General features: G+C 42.2%; 1 protein-coding gene across 11 annotated transcripts in view; it reads left to right on the top strand.

Annotated features, from left to right (window-relative positions):
• Positions 1-21,897, top strand: part of TRPM3 (transient receptor potential cation channel subfamily M member 3) — a 512,968-nt gene that overhangs the window by 478,417 nt on the left and 12,654 nt on the right. For all 11 annotated transcript variants that reach the window (XM_054689399.1, XM_054689395.1, XM_054689398.1 and 8 more), the window contains 3 exons: positions 18,135-18,285; positions 18,403-18,602; positions 19,542-19,674. In XM_054689399.1, coding sequence (XP_054545374.1) covers positions 18,135-18,285; positions 18,403-18,602; positions 19,542-19,674 — 484 coding nt within the window. The remainder of the gene's footprint in view (positions 1-18,134; positions 18,286-18,402; positions 18,603-19,541; positions 19,675-21,897) is intronic.

The following is a 21,897-nucleotide window of genomic DNA, read 5'->3' as shown; positions in this document are numbered from 1 at the left end:
GTACTCTCTGCATATGACGCATGATCCTACATGTTTTATGAGTGCTTACCTTATTTACCCCCTGTACCAGTCTTCACAGGATTATTGCCCCTATTTATAATGAGTGAGGAAGCACAGTGAATATTTTATACATCTTAGGTTGAACCTTATGAAGCCTATCAAGAGGTGAGCTAAACTTTGAACATGGCAGCTGGTTCAGAAGCCTGCATCGAGAGCCTCTAGGCTAGAGGTTTCCATAAATAGTTAGCATTTATTGAGTGCTCACCATCTACCAGGCTCTGGCTAAAGCTTTACATGTATCAACAACAACTCATTTATCTTTCCAACAATACTCTTGAAATGTTATGAAGAGATTGAGGCACAGAGAGCTTAAGTGACCTACCAGAGGTTACACAGCTAAAAAATACCAGAGCTGGGATTTGAACCGGGTTCACTGGCTCCAGAGCCAGGTCCAGGGCTCTCTGTTGCTCATGTATTTATAGCTGTGGTTTGGCAGAATTTGCACTGAGGCAAGTTTTTATGGCAGTCTGATGATCCAGAGAGAAGCTGTTCCTGTCCAACTTCAGAACAGGTGCTAAGGGCTTTTCATTTGGTAGGACACACAGGCGGGGGAGACCATGTTTTCTAGCCTGCTCAAAATGAATGACATTATTATTTGGTGGAATAGAAAACTGACCTCATAATCTCTTCAAAAATAAGCAAGGAAATAAGAGAGAGAATGAAAACAATGGAGCAAAAGGAGAGACAGTGTGAAAGACTGTAAGATAGATTATAACAGGGATTTCTGAGAGTTCTATCCTGGAGATAATTGGAATCAAATATTTTATTTGTAGTTGGTTAGCTTCTTGCTACTCTTAGATGATTGACTGGACATTTGGTGCATGGATATGCTTTATCCAGCATTAGTTGAACAGTCATGTCACCATGACCCAACATTTAATCTACTTAATTTACACCAGGATTTTCTTAGGCAGAGAGGAAAAAATAGCCAGATATTGCTTTCTAACATATGTACTTTTTAAGTGCCATTTAATAATATGAGAGAAAACCTTACTAATTTTAACTACCATGTAAATTCAAATTAGCAAAAAATTTAAGTTATGGAAATTTTTAAAATGAAATTCCACCATTTTTACCTATGTACAATATGTTCAATTAGGCTACCTATGAGTTACCTAGTAAGGAGATCCAATACACATAAAGAATTCTAGGATTGAAAGTAATTCCAATCATGAGCCCTAAGATATTCAGACCATGAAACTTATACAAAGATGGAAATATCCTTAACTTTAGCTATTTAGATCTTAAACTACAGCAAATTAAATCCCATGAACCATTATATGTGGTTCAACATTATGGTTCAGTTCATGGAAATGACTTACATTCATCAGAGACCAAATAAGTCATAAATAAAAAACATGAATTCTCATGAAAATTTAATTAATTAAATGAAAAGAGCATTGCAATGAATATATTATTGGCACCACTCTTCCCACTGGCCCTTTTTCCTGCCACTGTTGTTAATACTCTCGTGGATCTTGAAGCCCATGATCATCACTGTAAACATCTCAATTGGTCTCTGATGCTGACACACAGATTTTCACCAGCAGCTTGATAGCACTTGACTCAGCATTGCTGGCACCTACTATAATCTGGGGCCAGTTGGGGCAGTGGATCTCCATGGCAAGCATGAATACAGCTGGTTCCTTCATTTACCTGGTCGCATGAATAACAGGCTATCCTTCATGACACATAGCAAAACAAGCTCCTACTTTGTTCATTGAGTTATTATGTGTTCATGGCTTATGGATTATTTTACGGTCATCCTAAATCTTTTCTCAAGAGTGATGCTACTGCAAACCCAACTGTACTATGCAAAACGAATGTGTCATGGTGGGTACAAATAGCTTCACCTAACTAAACTTCTTGGACCTACGTACCAACAGTGGTAAAATGGAAAGATCTGTTTCCATGGAACAAAACTAAGCTGTTCACAATTTACTGGGATAAACAAAACTTGAAGAGGATTTAAATCAAGTCTTTAAAACTGTGGGGTGAAGTACCTTGTCTAACATACTGTAAACACAACACACTTCCTGGGAATTGATTATAGTCAATTCATACATGCGTGAGACTACTCTTCTGTACCTTGTTTGCTTTTTAGCAATCAAGTTGGATGTGACCCCTTAACTTTTTCTTAGTTCTCTTGTCTCTCCTCCCCTATTTCCCTCTTTTTTCCCCTTTCTCCCTCTCTTTGCAGATACGTGTCATCATCAGGCACGCAACACAAAGCCTGCACCTTCACCACCATCCCCTTTTAACTAAACAGTTACACAGATGTGGAGAAAGAGCAAATTCTGTTAAAATTCCCCAAGTTTGTAACCCACAAGCTGGTTCCACCAGAGCCCAGAACGCAGCTTTTGTTTCACAATTAGGCAAGGGATGTAGTGGGAAAAAAACAACTTGTTTCCTTTCTCTGTAAGATCCAGAAACTAGCCAATTTTATACTGTTGTGGCTTAGTCTTCAGATTTTCCCACAGATCTATTCAGACCAACTTGGCCAAAGGAAATGCCGCCGCACAGCATTGTTTGGAGTGGCGCTATGTGAAGCATACGCTTATTAAAAATGGGATGGTCACATTTTTAAAAAACAAATATAGGTCAGCTTTCACACGTCACTAGTTCATACTTTGTGAAATGGCAAAGTGAGATCATTTTCAAACATTTTGATAAACACAGTCAACTCAGTGGATGTGTGTGTGTGTGTGTTTTGTCCAGATGAAAGAGAAAAATACAGATTTTACATAACGATCTATTTCTCTTAGAAATAACAATCTTCATATCTTCAGGAAGAAAGGAAGTGAGAATTTACATCCATTCTTCCTCTTCATATACTTTGTGATGGCTATCACTGTTGAGTAAATTGTCTAGAAAATTTTCAGACTAACCACTGCCTTTTGCTTGGGTCTCCTGCTTTGGGAATGGTTAGGATACTTCAGGAACAAGGGTTTTTGCCTGTACCTAAACTTAGTGTTCTTCAACACCACAGGTGCAGCAAAAGGTTCAGACTAAGGGGCAAACACTAAAGAGTTTAGCTGCAATGAGAAAAACTGGGATTTGTGCTGAGAAGTCAGCACTAGGATCCTTGTTCCCTCTCCCAACTCTCTTACTATAAGGATTTCTTCTATTTGTAAAAGCTGATTTTACTCCAATTAGGTTAGAAATCAGCTTTCCCTCAGCAGGCTGCTGTTTGGCTGATAAAAGTCCATACGGAGCTGTTTCCATGCACAGAAGAGAAAGCCTGCGTGGACCCAGGCACCTGTTCTCACTCACCCTCCATTTCTTGAAGGGAGGTGGACACGAAGGGAGTTTGGGAGTAAGCATTGCTAACTCAGAGGCCCCCACTTTAGCTGCCTTCGTCTCTCCCTCTAAGGAGAGACATGCAGTTTGTCCCTATTTCATTTAAGCACATTGAGGATCTGGAAAAAATAGAATGAAGAGAGGGGCTAACTTAGTAGATTAGGAAACCACCTGGCAAGTGGCGGAATGATGAAGGGGAATTACTCAGTTTCTTGACTAAAGTCAATAGAGGATTACAATAAACAGTGTCTTATTATATGAGTGGATAAGGGCAGGTTTTTCCAAAGGCCCCACAGGATGCTGCCCCTCCAGCTCTCTGCACTCATTCCTCTTCTCCAACTTCTCTCCCTGTGTGAGCTCAGACACAGGAACTCCCATGGGGTTCACAGAACATGGAGGGTGCCCTCTGTCCTCAGGGTCTTTGCCCTTGGTGCCTGCTGCTTACAGCACATTCCCAGGAGAGCCTCTGGACCACCCCCCTCATCCAAGAGGAGTCTGTTGGCATCCTCAATGTGGCTCCCAAGCACCCCCACACACTCACTCTTGGTCCTTCTTGCACTTCCTTACTTTTTCTTTACTTTCACGGCACTTTTCACCTTCCAATATACCACCTCATTTACTTACTTACTATGCTATTGCCTCTTTTCTGTCACCAACCCCACCAGCAACATGGGCTATAAGAGGGCAGTGACTGTGGCTGCTTCATTCCTGGTATATTCTAAGCACTGGGAACAGTGTCAGGCATGTAGAAGGGGCCCCATAAAGACATGTTGAATGAATGATGGGGAACTGGGCATGAACCATCATCATTATTTTTTTTATTTTCACTACTATTATCATATCAAGCTTAGAGGTGAGGAGACTGAGTCTCAGACACATTAATTGACTTACCCAGTAGTACACAGATGGCAAAAGAGCAGTACAAAGATGCCGCCTTATGTCTAGTACTTTAAATAATGATTTAGGAAGATGGATCAGTTATGGAAAGATGCCCAAACCAGAAACATAGGATACTATGATTATTTAAAATATTCTAATCATGATTAAGAGCAAAGTGTCTTTCCTATCCTCTGCCTTTCTACCCTGCCCCATCCTGTTTCTCCACTTGATAGGAATCTGAGGTTATTTTTCATCAGATAAATTTTTTAAGATGAAACTGTTTATTTTTTTTTTTCATTTTAGCTGACATGTGTCAATGTTGCTTTGGGAAAGAATAAAATTGTTAATCCCTTCTATACCGTCCCCCCAAAACTATTTTATAATAATAATAATACTGTTGCTTATCTTTGGCCTAGAGTTGGACTCTTAGAACCACAGCAAGAGACAGGCCTGGGATCTGAGCCCACCCACAGCCAGTTAGGTTTAAGCAGAACATACACTGACTATGATCTGGATTCTTTGCTGTTTGAAGAATATCGGTACATGTCCAAAAAGCTCAAGTTTTAAGAGTAAACAGAGATGAGTGGCGAGTATGGTCTTAAAATAAAAAAGGAAAAGGCAAGGTGAACAGAGCCGGGAATCAAGGAGGGCAGGGGAGAGGCAGGTACTAGAGGGGAGTTGTCAGCAGATCAGAGCCAGGACCTGAGTCCTGAGGACAGGATTTCTTGCACTGTCGCTTGCCAGCACATTTGTAAATAATGCCTGCAGGAGCCCGTTTGCTTACATATGCTTTTCTTAATACCGGGGACCAGATATTGATTGTTTCCCTCCCAGTCACACAGCCCTGGGGGTGAAATTCGATGGGAGTCGGCAGGAGCCTGGGATCATTTCCGGGCGCTGGCACAGGGAGGTGTCCCTGATGTACACCCCACAGGTACCTGCACAATCTGGTTCACTGGACTGATCCTTCTCCAGAAGACAGCCCTGCTGTTAGGTTGCTGCTTTCTTTTTATAAGATACTCCCTCTGAAAGTAGACCCTGGCTCTACCCTCTTCAAATACCCCACAGGACAGATGTATGAATTGATGAAAAAGTCCTGAAATCCCATTTTAAACAAAAATAATGAAGCATATTCCATATTATGTGAGTGGTGGCTCATGTGTGTGGACGCACAGGGAAGCCTTCCAGAGTTAAGGCAAAGACAGTGCAATGAAGTGCCCTACATGGGTGATGGACGGGCCGCCTTTTCCTGCCTTCCTAACACTAGTGGGTGTATTGTTGCTACGTGACGAGTGTGATGACATCACTCAGGAATGACAGTGGAGGTGGACAGCAGCACAAAAAGCTGGGAGAGTAAATCATTTATTTGAGTTTTTCTCCGAGTTTTTTGTTGTTGTTTTGATTTGGAAAAAAAAAAAAAAACAGCTTCATCTAATCCTATTTTGTTTAGGCAAATATCAAAAGCAATGAGGTCAGCCCTCACTAAAATTGTAAGCTACATGCTTCTGAGTTCCATTCCTCCAGCTCTTTCTTGAACTCCCTTCTTCTTTCTCACTGGCCTCCTCCCTACTTGCCAGAAGTGCCCTATGTTCTGGATCTTTGCCTCTTCAGATGAAACTACTGCCCTGAGAAGATGATTCTCTCTAAGGTGTTAATGACTGTGGCCCCAACCACAGAAAAATGTTGATTGCGAGAAAACAAAACCCACTCAAACTGGATGAAAGAAATATTGACTGTAAGAGGAAACTCAAATACAGGAAACAAAGCGTGACGCCTGACGTGAGCTGACTGGAAGTGCAACTGGAAGCAGTTTTGGGAAGCCAGAAGCTGAAGGCGTATCCACGCTTGTCTGCCTTTCTCTCTCTGCTTCTCTCCAATTTCAATCAATCAATCAATTCTCTTGTTTTCTTGCTCTCTGCCTCTCTCCTCTCCCCATTTTTTCCCTTGCTCTCTCTCAGATGGTTGGCTTTACTTTTATGTGACCTAACATATTCTGATTCTATATCATCTTTAAATTAAGTATCTGCTAGCATCTATCAATAACTAAAGATGCTGCACTACTCTTTAATTTCTAAAGACAGAGTCTAATCAGTCATTGGCCATTTGGCAAACTTACTCCTCTTTGGGCAATGAGAGCTGAATTGAGCTGGGGGAGGCTGAAGAAATTAGGAAAGGGCTTTGTCAACTTGAGAGACGTAGGGATACCTCTTTTAGCTGTGAGCTGGGCAAAGGAAGTGGACTGTGTATATTAGGTATCTATTTACAATAGATATTGAGATTATCTACTGATAAAACTATAAGACAAAGCACCCCCAGAAGGCAGTGGCTAAGAGCTGTAAACATTTATTGAGCTTGGGAGCCACCGGGTTGGCTGGATGATTCTGGTCTTGACTGGGCTTGAACACATGCCAGGGAATCAGCTGGCTATCAGCTGACCCCAAACAGCCTCGGCTCAGACAACAGAAACACCTGGGAGCAGAGGCTGTTTCATCCTCACCGGAATAGCTCTTCATGGTGATGGCTGAGGTGGAAGAATGGACAATGAATCATTCAAGGGCATTTCCAAGGTTCTATATACACGTGACATTTGCTAATATTCCTTTGGTCAAAGAAAATCAGATGGCCAACCTCAGAATCAAGGAGCAAGGAAATAGATACTATCTGTTTAGTGAGAAAAACTATCAAATCACATGGCAAAGGCACTTAGATACAGGAAGAGGAGAGCTATTAATGCAATCAATCCACTGCATCATGGCAACAAACCCAGTGATACATATACAGACTAACTTAGATCCACATCTTTCCCTGGCAAGATTTGTACAGAATGTTCCTCATACCAAATAATGAATGAACTACCAAGGTTAGAATTTTAGAGTCCTCTGAAACAACAGCACATAAATAACAACTTTATCTCTAGGTAAAGCTAGATATACAGAATAGCAAGAACACAGAACCAAGATAATAGAGGAAATTGAATTCTTTCCCCTATACCCCCATAACTCGCCTCTTCTCCACCCCAACTCATATACAACACACCTATGCTTTTGACATACTACTTTCTAATTCAGTCAGTTAAAAAAAAATGAGGCTTATTAAACTTTATAGTGCTTTCTGAATAGCTCAGAACTAAAAGTGTGCAAATAGTAGGCAGACCAGAAACCCTGAGGAATTAGAGGTTCTGTCATCAGTACACACTTTTCCTCAGTGGTGTGCTAGGTTCCATTTCAAGAAGTGGAGGCCTATATTTGCCTTCTTTTTCTGCCAGAAGTGAAAGAATAAGATTTCTACAAGTGGTCTACAGTTAGCATCAGGGATATATAATCCAGTATAAAGGTTATTCTGGTCTTTTGTCCCTTTTCATAAATCAGAGGGTAATTGAAAATCAGGATAGATGGGACTTAGAAATAATCTACTCTAGAGTAGATTTCCCAATCTTTAGTAAGTCACATATACTATTCACTATTTTGTAACATATGTTCTACCCTTCAGTATTTTTAGTTAAATTGGCTCATTTTTAAAACCTGAGTTAATTTGTCTAATAAATTATATCACAGCCACTAATTGAAAAATCAGTATGACTTGATGCAAGTAGAAGATAGCATAAAATATGCGGAATGAAAATTCTACACGCTAATGAAATTCTGTCTGGATGCTTGAACCTTTGGCCCACCCAATATTTAACTAAAAATGAAGGTTAGCAAATGTGAAGGTAATGTTAGAAAAATATACCCAAACTCACACATTCCTTCTAGTGGAGTTAGAAGACAGAAAGACTTAAAAAGGGAATCATCTCACTCTCCAACTCAATGACATTTAATATCCTGTTCCTGTGTCCTAAAATTATCTCAGGTTTCCTGAGTTGTGGGGGTACTTCACATTGTAGGGGATGTCAGAATCCTAAGTGCCTCCATTACAAATGGAAAAATGAATGAAGGCTCTTCTTTCATGACATTACTGACTTACATCTTACCCAGAAGCTGGGTTTAGGGAAGAGAAAGGGAATTAGCCACAAAAGTTGTAAAAGGTATAACTGACAGATGGTGCTTTTGACTGCCAAATTGGAGCTTACCTGGTTTTCAATTATCTCTGTTCTTCCTGTTCTCCAACAGTAGATGACATAGGTAGAAGCCTGTTGAAAGAAATAGAAATTACCCCATAATTCCAGAAAGAAAATGTCTGCCTAGATTTACCACTCTCTAAGACTCTTACATCAAAAATCTTGTAGAAAGGCATAGCTATATCTCCAGTTGTCTCACCAAGGAAAGCATTGTGTAAGGAGAAGTTCAAAAGAGCAGAGCTATCTAAATCTAATTCACCCTTGGAGTAAGCATAGGCACTGAGCTAATGGCATTCTGAATCCTCGATGGCAAACTGTAAGGATTTTCAAAAGGAGGTAGAGAAATCTCCTCTTTGTCTCCTTATCTTTTCAAGATGGATTTTTAGTTGAAAATCCTTTCTATAAAAAAAAGTAGGATAAATGTAGTCATACACTCAGCTAAGTTCTTTATTCCATTGTCTGTGATCTGGTAAGTCTTTGAGACATTGCTTCACACAGGAGAGGGAATATTCTTCAAGAAATACCCTTCTTCGTCATACTTTTAAGGATGACGCTGATTATATCGAACATTGTTTGGTTTTCATTTTAAATGTATCTTACTTTGGGGGAATAATATAGTATGTGCATTAAAATAAATAACTGTTCTTTCTCCCATATACTGTAGGATGGAATTAAAAGGACAAGTGTCTTATCTTTGGGACATAGGTGTTCTTACCGAATACCTATTACATGAATTGAATATTTCTTCATACTCCAATTTTAGCGTCTCATATATTTATCACCTCACCTGAACAGCTTAGGCCAAGTTATTCATGTTGATGGAAACAAGAAAAATTCCATTATCTGTCAACCCATCTCTATATTTGTTTCTAATTGTGAGATTCCTTCCCCCTCATGTTGTCTCTTGACTGTCGTCAAGCAGGTTTAAGGACACCCCAACTCAGTTCTTAAGATATTGAAAGAGATGCTAAAGCTTTCTGAGCCTCAGCTCTTCACCTATAAAATAGGAATAATAGTATCTATTATGTGGAAATATTGCAAAGATTAAAGAAAGGCAATATAAGTAAATCTCATAGCACATTTAAGCATAAATAGGTGGTCACTAGTATTATTACTTTGGCAAATGCGTTTGAAACAGAGCTGAGCACACACAGGCTAGGGTCCATTTTTGTTTCATTCATAATCTTATCTCCTATGTCAGTTCCCACTGGCGTATAGCAGGTTCTCAGTGTTTTTTTCTATGAATAAGTGAACGGTCTGGCATTTTCCCTTATTAGCTGTGTGATCTTGGACAAGGCATTTATTCCTCTGCACATATTTCTGTAAAAGTGAAGCCAAGATAATTCATTTCTTACAGAGCCGCCAAGCAGCTTTAAAAGAGTGGTCAATATGAAGTGCCCAGCACACAAATGTGCTTTTCACAAACATTTATTCCCTACTTTTGAGGAGCCAATTCAGATCAACATTTCCTGGTGAGGCACCCATTTGGGAGCTATCTTTTGAAATGGGTGGTGTCCAGCGCCCAGGAGGTATATGGGAGTGCCCCCATAGCACCCACAGGATGTCATCCAAAATGTCAGCAAGATGTCTGATTTGACCCTTTGTCACTCCTGAACAACGGCAAGGTGGTATAGGTCAGGTACTGAACAGGCCAGTTAGGCATGAGGATGATCCCAAAAAGAGGGACTGAAATGATCTCTCACGCACACCTCACACCCTCATTCTTGAAGGGACTATGAGAAAGATTCCATCATTTGTATCAACATCAGTTTACTGTGCTTTTGTGAGTTTTGTCATGAAAAGGATTTCAGTTTGGATAGAGGGAAGAGTGTCATGACTGATTAGTAATGTCTGCCCACCGCTACAGGGTAGGGTGTTGTGACTGGTGTGCCATGGAGAGATTTATACGACAGTAATCAGAGGAGAGATTTGTTACAGCCTTTACCAAGACCAGGCATGGTCCTTTCATTGCAAAACTTGGCAACAGCAAAAACAAACAAACATCTATTTTTCCCCTTTCTCTGTTTTTTTACTCTCAAGGGAACCATCTCATACTGGCAGGTTTTGGTGGCACATGACATCTCGAAATAAATAAGAAAACAGACACTGAAGTAACCCTTACAGAAACCCCTGGCACCGCAAGGCAAATGCACAGCTTGTGATGGTCCTGCCTGCATCCACTCAGCAGATGTTTATTGGGCACCTACTATGTTCCAGGAAGGGTTCTTACTGCTGTTTTGTCTGATGAACAAAGCAGACAAAAAGCCCTGAGCCCATGGAGCTTATTCTGGTGAGGGATGCTGCTGACCCTTGTTTTGGTTATTAAAATTTACTTATGAGAAAAAAAATTCCAAACATTGGGAAACCGCTCTCCAGAACATGTACTAAAAAGCAAGGGCTTTCTTACCGTCACCTGCACAGTCTGGCCAGATTTTGATTGCACAGCCTCTCGTAGATCTGGAGCCCAGTCATCCCTTTACCCCTACTTATTAACACACAGTTAACAGAAATGGCACCCCAGCTTCCTGCCACGTACTTTGTCAATGTGGCCACAGGATAAACCACAGAGAATCTGAATGACCAAGTGTTGGGTCCCTTCTAACCTTGTCACAACTGCAGAGATGGCAGCTGCAGTCCTTCTGCCCACCTGTGCCTGTGCCTATGGAGGTGCTTCTTTTCACCAACTCTCTCCCTCTGCAGGGCAGCAAGCTCCTGGCTGCCCATGACCCGGATCAGGCCGGGGTTTCTCTTCGCTGACCGCCCTCTGCGGACTCAGCTCTCCTCAAGGCTGCCCGCCTGCAACCATGCAGGCCTCTCTCGGCAAACCTGTCCTTTTTGGGGCAGCACTTTCTGCCCACTTGTGCCTTTGCAAGTGTCTTTTACTCTTCTGTCCCTTTTTTAATACACCTGCTCTTTATTATTTTTTTTATTTTAAAAATTTTTTTTGTTTTTTTTTAATTTTATTTTTTTATTTAAATTTTATTTTTTATATTCCCCACACAATTACAACTCCCTTATTTTGACCCCAATCCCTCCCTTTCCCTGCCCCTCACCCGCCATAGAGTGTCTCTGGTTCATAATTGTTTGTAGATTTTGATATTTTTTTTCTTATAGTTATTCTTTTTCCTGGTCCCTTATTTAAGTTTTCTAGATTCCTGCTAAGAGTGAGACCATCCGATATTTTTCTTTTTCTTTCTGGCTTATTTCGCTGAGCATGATCCCTTCCAGCGCCATCCATGTTGCTGCAAATTGCATGTGTTTATCTTTTTTGAATGCTGAGTAATATTCCATGGTGTATATGTACCACATCTTCTTGATCCAGTCATCTATTTTTGGGCATTTGGGTTGTTTCCAAAGCTTAGCTATTGTAAATAGAGCTGCTATAAACATAGGGGTGCAGTAAACCAGCTCTTTAAATATAAAAAAAAAACTGCAGAGATAGCATCTCCCCATCATCTCCCCACTCTGTACCTGAACCCCCACCCTGATGCTCCTATGGCCTAATCTATCTATGATCAGCTTTGACAACAGGATTTTCTTCATTTTGGGAGCAGCAGGCTGCGCCCAGGTGTTTGGCCAAAAGTTCTCACCTGTATTTACCAATTTGATCAGTGGTGAAAACTGTGTCATTACCTTGAGCCAGAGGCTCCGGCTGGACAACTGCACTCTGATCAATGTAGAGCCCTAAAGTTCTTGTATTCTGGGGAAGAAAGTGCACAGAAATGTCTCTGGTTCTGAAACTTCAACCATGCAGTCAGCTGAGGCTTCACATTCCCATCTGCCCCTTGCAATATTTTCAAATTACTCCAAGTCTTCTAGCAGCTTCTCAAGGGTGGGGTCTTTCATCACTGGTCTGTGGACAGGGGCTGAAGCAGGGGTGCGTGTATTAGTCAATCATTAATTGCAAGTGTTAGAAACCTAGTTCAAACTGACTTAAGGATGAAAAGAATTTTATGGTTCGTATAACTGAAGAGGCCTGGTTTTAGGCATGGCTGAGTCAGGAATCTGCTTCTCTTCTCTGTGATGGAGTCGCTTCTACACAGGTCCCCTCCACTTGGTGACTTCATGTCACATTAGAAAAAGAGAGCTTCTCTTTTATACTCGTTCTAGCAAAAGTTCCCACGTTGATGCTCATTGGCTCTGATTGGTCAGGTTAGGGTCACATCACGTCCATCTGGGGCATTCCACTGAGAACATCAATCCCCAGATACTGTTTGGTGCCATGTGACAACCCAGTTAACTTAGCCCCCATCCTGAAATCTGCTGCTTGTCAACAGTTTTAAGTCACCCAATTCATCTTCTTCAGTGCTAGACTTCTGTAAGTTGGAGTCATCGCACTCTCTGGTGGAGATAAATACCCAAAACAAGGATGTCATTAGGAGTCATTCCCCAGCAATGTTTTACACTAACTGCTACATAGACTGTTCACTGCCTCTTTGCTGATAGTAACAAATGAAGACCATTCCACAATGGCTTGTTTTATTAGCAGTCTCAATGGCACACAACCACGTAATCATTTATACTACACTTTTTCCTGTAGAATCTGGATGGTCCTCAAGGCTGGTCTGGTCAACGAGACTGCTCCACGTGACCCCAGACCGAGGGGCCCCACCAATTCTAATGGGCTTCTGCTGATCTCCCATAGGCACTCACATCGCACAACTGTGCAATGTTCTGTGCTCTTTCTGTACCCCAATGAAAGTATGAGTTCCTTAATAACAGGGATTATCTTCTTGATCTCTGATATCCCCTGTACCCCAAATATTATAGTCACTAGATAAATGTTTGTTGAATAAGTACTCTTACTAGTGACTGCAAAGTAAAGACACGACATAGTCCATAACCTCTAGAAGCGTAGCCTATTCATTAAAAAAAATAGTAACACTCATCATGACCCCAACTAATGTTAACCAAGTGCTATATGAGCTCGGAGCTTTGCATCCATGGTCTCATTTAATGATCTTGACAACCTCTCCCCATGTCATATACTGTCACTACCCCCATTTTCCAAATTAGGAAGCTGAAGTTCCTAGAGTAAGTTAAATTCGCATTATTTGAAAATAGTGGAATCAGATCTAACTCCCACGTCTGCATGATTATAATGCATGTTTCTCACCACTAAAGTAATCCTGTTTGATAAAGGGCAGTAGAAAGATGAATGAAAGGTGGGGGAAGCCATAATAAAATAATATGCAGGAAACTGGCAGGGAGCTCACTGAGACAATCATCTTGACAGCAAATCAACATGTATGAAGATATTAAGCTCGTCCAATTTTTTAATTAGTAGGGGCCTCTGAGGAAGGGAGCAGAGAGCTGGAGATGTCACTGAAACTATCAGAAGGCCCACGAAAATGACATATGGGTCACTGGAAAACCAGCAAGCACCCACTGTTCACCCTGATTTTCTCTCTGGGCTGGGAAAAGAGCTAGAGAAAAGGAAGTATTTGCAGACCTCACTAAATGTGGGGTCAAAGGGACAAGATGGACGAACTCTGCCCCTCCCAAATTTATCTCATATTCTCCCAGAATGTAAAGAGAACCCTCGGAATGTCACCAAGATGACATCTGTCAAAACTGCACATGTCTAGTAACTTATCAAGCAGTTCTTTCTACTGCCCTTTGTATGCTTGCCCACAGGAATCTGAGCAGGAGGCAGAAGAAAGGACACAACAGGAGGGATGGCTTCTCAGGACTCTCAGGCCAAGAGAAAGTGGGTAGAGGGTGGAGAAAGCTTAGTGAACAACTTAGAACAACAAAGGGAATGAAGAACAAAGCAAGTGATTTCATGAGGCCTGTGACAACAGGGTAACGAAGACCTTGAGGTCTGGCTGAGTGTGAAAAGACTTGCCAAACTGAGGGTGGGATTTCTGGAGAGGACCTATAAAGGGAGTCAGGCCAACAGAGCTGTAGGAAAAGTCTATTAGTGCTCAACAAAAATTGTGTCGGGCCTCCCTGGTGGCGCAGCGGTTGAGCGCTGGGCTGCGAAGCTGCCCGCAGCCTCTGCAGCACCAGTTCAGTCCCCGGACGCCAGCAAGGGTCCCACATGGCACGCAGAGCTCTCCTGCTGCCCGCTGCTCCCCCCAGCAGTGTATTTCATCAGTCTGTCTGTTCTGCTCCCTGCTCTGGCTCTGGTGAATTCTCTCACCCTCCCGTGCTTCTGACTGTACCCAGTGCTTGTATAAATAAATAAATAAATCTTAAAAAAAAAAATTGTGTCTACATGATCTCATTTAGTCATCCAACAAACAGTGATCATGTGTGGATATATTGGGTATGTACTGAACCAGGTAAAGGGAAACCATGAGAGCAATTCTCCCACCAGAAATTTTGGGTGGAACACAGCCCAACAAATTGGCAATGATGATACAATTGTACAATGATGATATAATGAAACCCCCAAAAAGGAGCACACACACAGGGTGCTCTGGTATTGTAAGTTAATATTACTAATGACAATTTTTTTATTAAACTTTTTTTATTTTCTTACATCATTGTTCATTTCTGTACAGTATTTGATTTCTCCGCTCAGGTGCAGTCCCCATAATCTTCCACCACCACATCACCTGTGATCTGTCACCAAAGTTTCTTGTGTTCTTCGCTCCCTTATTTTGACCCATCTCCCTCTCCCTCCCCTGCAGTATGCCTCAGATCTATAGTTTCTGCAAATCTTGTAATTTTTTTGACACTTTGTTCAGTTTCCCTATATTCTACCGATAAGTGATACCATCCAATATTTTTCTTTTTCCTTCTGACTTATATTCACGGAGCATAATCCCTTCCAGCTTCATCCATGTTGCTGTGAATGGCAAGAGTTTATCTTTTCTGATTGCTGAGTAGAATTCCACGGTGTATATATACCACGTCTTAGTCCAGTCCTCTGTTTTGGGGCATTTTGGTTGTTTCCATATCTGAGTTATTGTAAATAGTGTTGCTATAAACATAGGGGTGCAGGTTTCCTTTTGAATTAATGTTTTTGTGTCCTTTGGGTAGATTTCTAGGAGTGGAATTGCTGGCTCATATGACAGACCTATTTTTAGTAGTCTGAGGGTCCTCCACACAGCTTTCCATAGTGATTGGACCAGTTTGCGTTCCCACCAGCAGTATAAAATGGTTCCTTTTTCTCCACATGCTCGCCAGCTTTTTTTGTTGCCAGTTTTTTTAATAGGGGCTATTGTCACCAGTGTGAGGTGGTTTCTCACTGAGCTTTTGATTTACATTTCCCTGATCATAAGTGATCATTTTTTCATATGCCTTTGGCCATTTTCTCTTTGGAAAAATGTCTTTTTAGCTCTTCTGCCCATTTTTTGACTGGGTTGTTGAGTTGTATTGGGTTGTTGAGTTGTATAAGCTCTTTGTAGATCCTTGCTATCAGTGCCTTATCAGATGTATGGAGTGCATGTATTATGGAGTATGGGGAGCAAATATTTTAAAGACAAGTTATTATAGGAAAAAGCATTCTTTAATACTTTATTCAAGGGGGTCTGCTATGATGGGGGTTTGTAGTGGGGAGAGAGACTGGACTCAACTGAATACAATAAGTAAAAGTGTGAATCTATGGCCAAGTTGCAGGGTGTGGGCAAATGGATGGAAAATCACTAGGAGGAAACATAAGGGGGTAAGGGAGGTTTCTGGCTAAACTGACCTAATATGATTTTTGCTGAGGGCAGGCCAGGGTTACCAGATATTACTTGGGCACTGGAAAACAATGAGGAAATTAATCAGATAGCAATGGTGATCAGATATTGATCTGGATAAATTGACTAAGCAGGATTCTTGCTAAAATTATGCAATTCATAGATGTACATAGAAGTATAAAAGTCAAAGCCTGGTTGAAAAAGAACTCAGAAAAGCCTGAGTGGAGTTTGGCCAGAAAATCCTGATCAATATTTATCCAGTCATCACTGGAAGGGGGCAGAAAGTGACTGGGTTGGGCTTCAAAAGGTTAAGTGAGTTCTATAATATTGAATAGGATTCACCAAAGTGAAGCATGGGAGGAAGAACAAAGTGTCAATGGGGCCTTTAGGAAGCAAAAGAAGCATGAAGCAAAAATCAAGAGAGAAAATGACATTTCTTGGAACTGCTAGAAACTCAGTTCAGTTTGTGCTCCGAGGGAGAGGTAGGAAGCTACACTCAGACTTTGGACTGCATCCTGAAGCCACTGGGGCCTCCATCTCTGGGTTTTCCATCCAAGGGAAGAGCTGATCATCATTTCTTACAGGGCTGTCTTGGGTGGTTAGTGCCTTGACTACCAATAATAAAAAAACATGCCAGCTCTTTGCAAACACCTGGTTCCAACACCCAGCCATCTTGCAGTCAGAACCAAAGGAAGCATTTTGCCTTCTTTCTCTGACTATGAAAACATGATCCTGGTGTCCTGCTATTATTAAAACTCTCAGAGCCCAAGAAGATGCATTTTGGACTTGATAGTATGTGAAAACTCACATAATTTTTCCAGCCTAATTCCAGTTCAGTGGTCTCACCTTAGTGGCACCTGAGGATCATCTTGGAAGTTTTAAAGAAACTATGCATGCTTTGGTCACCCTCAGAGTCTGATTCAATTGTCTTTGGTGGAGCTGAACATTGTATTTTGTAAAACTATCCCGGGGGTACCCAGCACAGCTGAGGGTGAGATCCACTGCAGAGTACACAGCCCAGTAACAAGAAGTCTTGAGAAAGGAGTGGTCTCCCTTGCCAGGTACTCCAGCTGAAAAGATTCTGGGTCAACTTTGCAAATTAACCTGGCAGGTCTTCAAAAGCTGCCTGTGGCAACTGCTGAGACCACTTAGTGCCCCATCCCATTTTTAGAGACAGATGCAAAAGAGCCTTGTTCAGAAGCCAAGTAAGACAGCTAGAGAGAGAGGGTGGTGTACCTGTCCCTGGGCCCCTAAGGGCATCATCTCACTCCCAAGCCAGGTAGTCTGAGCAGCACTAAGGAGCTTTGTCAAGGATTTCTTTCTCCCCTGAACTCCCCTGAAACTTCAGGCAGGCTCATTAGCACTTTACTCACGCTCACCCGGTCCCACACATCACCTTCCTTCTCACCCCCACCTCTAGATCATTTTCTTCATTTGCCCATTTATTCAGTGCAGGCAGATTTTGTTCCCTGGGCTCTGAAAAGCACATTTTTGGAATGGAAATGCTGGTAGGAGAGAGAGGTGTTTGCCGGCTCTGAAGCCCTGGTCCATCACCCATCATTGCCCTCCTGGTGAAATCCCATCCATCAGGAGCAGGGAGTGACAAGCCCTCTAAATACTACCCAAGGCACTACCCTGTTTTGTTTCCTCTGTACTGAGACAGGAAATTGTTAGCTCAGAGCCCCTGGGTTGTTTCTGTTGACAATTAACAGCTGCCCTGGTGTTAATTCCCAATCAATAGACCCTAATGCTGCTGCTCTTATAGCTGTCTGGCTTCTGGCCTCCACAGCACATTTTGAAAGTAACTTGACCGGGCAGTGAGAACCTGCTCCCCTGCCACTCCCCAGCAAAGCCCTCACCAGGCTCCCTAAGGACACCAAATGTTCCCCCCATCCCCCAGAGAGAAAGTGAGGGGCCAAGGGACTGTGTGAGCAAGCAGTGAGCGCCACCTCCCTCCCTCAAGTCACATGACAACTTGGGAGACAGGCAGAATCAATACCCCTCTGGAGGACCAGCCCCTTGGGATATTCATGAAGCTTCATTTTTCTATTTTGGCTTTTTTGGAATTTTTTTCTGTTCTGTTTGTTTTGAGATGGCTGTATTTTCCCTCCATCTAAAAAAAACCCTTCTCATTCAAATCAGTCTTATTTTTTTTTTAATCACAGCCGCAGTTTCTCATTTCTGACCTGTATTGCTTCCTCCAGCACCCTGTGGGCAGAATGAGACCCGAGAGGATGGTAAAATAATCCAGCTGCCTCCCTGCAAGACAGGAGCCTGGATCGTGCCAGCCATCATGGCCTGCTACCTTCTGGTGGCCAATATCCTACTGGTCAACCTCCTCATCGCTGTGTTTAAGTAAGTGGGTCTTTCTTCAGAGCCCCAGGGAATGGGGGCTTAGAGGCCCCGGAGAGGAACCAACGCTTGAGAGAGCAGTGGAGTTTTTCACTTCATTCTCTCTGCCATCTATTTCAGCAATACATTTTTTGAGGTAAAATCAATCTCCAACCAAGTGTGGAAGTTCCAGAGGTATCAGCTCATCATGACTTTCCACGAGCGGCCGGTTCTGCCCCCACCTCTGATCATCTTCAGCCACATGACCATGATTTTCCAGCACCTGTGCTGCCGATGGAGGAAACATGAGAGCGACCCAGATGAGCGGGACTATGGTCTCAGTAAGTTTCGAGTGACCATCCCCCACAACTACAAAGCAGAAATCCCTACGGCTTCCCTTCCCACAGGCAGCCATGCAGGCCGCTCGATTCATCCTGCTTCCTGCCGACTGTCTGCAGCACTGAAGACTTGGGAGGCCTTGGGAGGGCATGCTTGCATGAGAAACTGGACTAGAAAGAAATAGCTGAAATCAAACATTCTTAGCCTCGCGTCTTCCTTAATGAGGCAGAATCAGTTTCCAGCAGGGCTGCTGGAACACCTTCATAACTACGAAGTTTCTTACTTTTCAGAGGTCCCACCACAACATACGTCCACCAAATTACTGTACTTCCAATGACATGCTGAATTTAATTCAAGCACCATTACATATGTCGAGTTGAGTTGCAGGGGACTATGTTTGATATTCCATTGTCATTTCCAGACCAATCATTTTTCTAAAGATCTTAAACACTTTTGCAAGCCTTAGGGTTGTGTCTGCATGACTTCATGAGGAAATCTGCCCTGCTTTCCCTTTTCGGAGGACAAAACAGAAGACACTCCACATTCCATCTTGTAGCCCAGTGTTTCTAAGAGGAAGTACAGTTGGCACTGGGGGGAACAATTCCTCTTTGTGTAGATTTGCCCCACACTTTGCAGGAGATTTAGTACACCCAGCCTCCTCACATTGAACACCAGTAACTCCTGCAGATTCCTAAATGTTTCTTGGGTACCACCCACAGTTAAGAACCACAGGGAGCCCCGCCCCACACAAGCAGGCTACTATGGTTTCTCAAAGTGTATCAAGGAGGCCACCTACACTCAGTCTACTGAACAGGAGCCAGCAGGATTGAGGCCCAGTAATTACCGAAGGGTAATAACTACTGTATCTAATGTTTAGTCCCAAAAATCACAGGCCTTTGCTCTTACTTCTCTACCTCATACCTCTCATCTTTTTCCCACAGAACTTTTCATAACCGATGATGAGCTCAAGAAAGTACATGATTTTGAAGAACAATGCATAGAGGAATATTTCAGAGAAAAGGATGATCGATTCAACTCATCCAATGATGAGAGGATACGAGTAACTTCAGAAAGGTGTGTGTCAGGGGTGGAAATTTTACATCATGGCTTTATCAATTGATTTGGTTTGCGTAGACACAAAAAAGTAAAGGCAACCCCCCTTCCCTCTGTGTTTATTTTTATTGTCCAAGAAATCCTGGCACTTATGAGAGAACAAGACATTGGCTAAAGTGTCTACAAATCAAAATCCCTGACTTAAGGAGCCTAGATTTCCCCAGCAGATAGCAACTCCCTCCTGGACACTAGGGCTCGCTGAGTCCAGGGCAGGGCTGAAGTTGTTGGCTCACACCAGAAAGGGGAAACTTCTGACACAAACCAACCAAGAGAGAACCAGCTCAACTCAGGGCCCTCCAGTAGGTCTGTGTTCTCAATAGATCCTGAGCCTCTTCTCCAGAGAATAGGATGTCCTAGCCCTTGGCTTACATAGATGCTCAATACCTTATGAATAAACAACAGTGAGAGGCTTGTGAATTAGTATGATGGTTGGGTTTTGATTTTTTTTTTAAAGATTTTTATTGTTTATTTATACAAAAGCTGGGGTACAGGCCAGAGGCGCAGGAGGGTGAGAGGATTCACCAGAGACAGACCAGGGAGCAGAACAGGCAGACAGACTGAAAGCACTGCCAAGGGGAGCAGCGGGCATGACAGGAGAGGTCTGCCACGCCATGTGGGCACCTCCCTGGCCGGCCAGAAATCGAACCTGCACTGTGGAGGCTGCGGACAGCCTCACAGTGCTTCGCTCAACCCATTGTACCATCAGGGAGGCCCAGGTTTTGATTTTTTGAAAAATTATTTGGTTGGGCCTCCCTGGTGGTGCAGGGGGTTGAGTGCTGCACTGTGAAGCTGTCCTCAGCCTCTGCAGCACGAGTTTTATCCCCAGTCAGCCAGGGAGATACCCACATGGCACAGCAGACCTCTCCTGTCTTGCCCGCTGCTCCCCTCAGCAATGTTTTCTGTCCATCTGCCTGTTTTGTTCCCTACTCTGTCTCTGGTGGATGCACTCACCCTCTCGTACCTCCAGCCTGTACCCCAGTTCTTGTATGCATAAATAAATAAATCTAAAAATATATATAAAATTATTTTGTTGTTCTTCTTATAGAACAAGATAAAAGCAAAGTGATAAAAGCAGATTTTTTCAACCCGTTGGCTACATACTTTTAGATATCTGACCAAATAGTTTTGTGGACTAATAGAGCTATAAGTAAAATTTCAAATTAAAGGCAAGAGAGTCCTTTAAATTTAATAAATCTAGCCTTGTGTAAGTGAACTTGCATTTTCTATTTTCTCATTTTGCTTTAAACTAATAAAGACTTCATTCCAAGCTGTCCCATTCAAAAGCCAGCATTTGGGAACTACTGTTCTTAAGAATGCCAGAGTCCTACAAAGATTTGATATAACTTTAACTTTAAGCATTTGTGATATAAAGATGTCAGAAGCAAATTATAAATAGAGAGAAAGGTATAATATATTGTAGACTTTAGTCAATATAACTCAGACTTCTAAGATTTGGTCTAGTTTTCATGAAGTAAAGTTTCATGAAATGACATTTTGTCTACTTAGTCAATTCATGCATTTACTGTAGAAATTGCACAAATGACATTTTTCTGTCCTTGGCCCTTTATTTCTTTAAAGAATGCAGTCTCGATAACTAGGTATATACACATATACCACTGAGCGATTGTATCCAGAGGTACTCAGCCAATATTAATAAAGTTTAAAGCCATGCACAGATTTTATAAACATCTGTCATTGTAAAATAGAGCGTTTTATGATGACATGCTGTGAAGCAACTTCCTGGCACACCTAGTCAGGAACAACAAATCTAAGATCTCTCTCATCCTGCGGGCTTAAAAAAGCTATTTATTAAGTGCATCTGGCGCTCAGAAAACTGTGCCATGTAGACACAATGCCCATAGCTCAGCTAGATTCCAAAGGATGTGTCTAAGAGTCTTTGGGATGCTTTAGAAATTCAGAAGGCCACAAACCTTGGAGGAAGGAAAGGAAGCTGGAAGGAACATTAAGAATGAAGGAAGCCCTTGCTTCTCTGGGTACCTAGAACAAGAAGCGCACACACCAGCACACCTAACATGTAATGTCACCAATTCCTTTCGGATAGAAACAGAAAGGAACTATAGCGCCTCTCACATCACATGTGCAAATGTTTCAATACTACTCCTTCCCCAAGGCCTGGTCCTCTCTGGGTGGTGACAGAGTCCCAAAGAGTATGTCTACAGTGAA

Source organism: Talpa occidentalis, unplaced genomic scaffold, assembly GCF_014898055.3.
Source record: "Talpa occidentalis isolate TD23 unplaced genomic scaffold, MPIMG_talOcc4v2.1 talOcc4.7, whole genome shotgun sequence".
Lineage (NCBI taxonomy): Eukaryota > Metazoa > Chordata > Mammalia > Eulipotyphla > Talpidae > Talpa > Talpa occidentalis.
The sequence above is the reverse complement of the archived record's forward strand: the minus strand, read 5'-3'. Positions and strand labels throughout refer to the sequence as shown.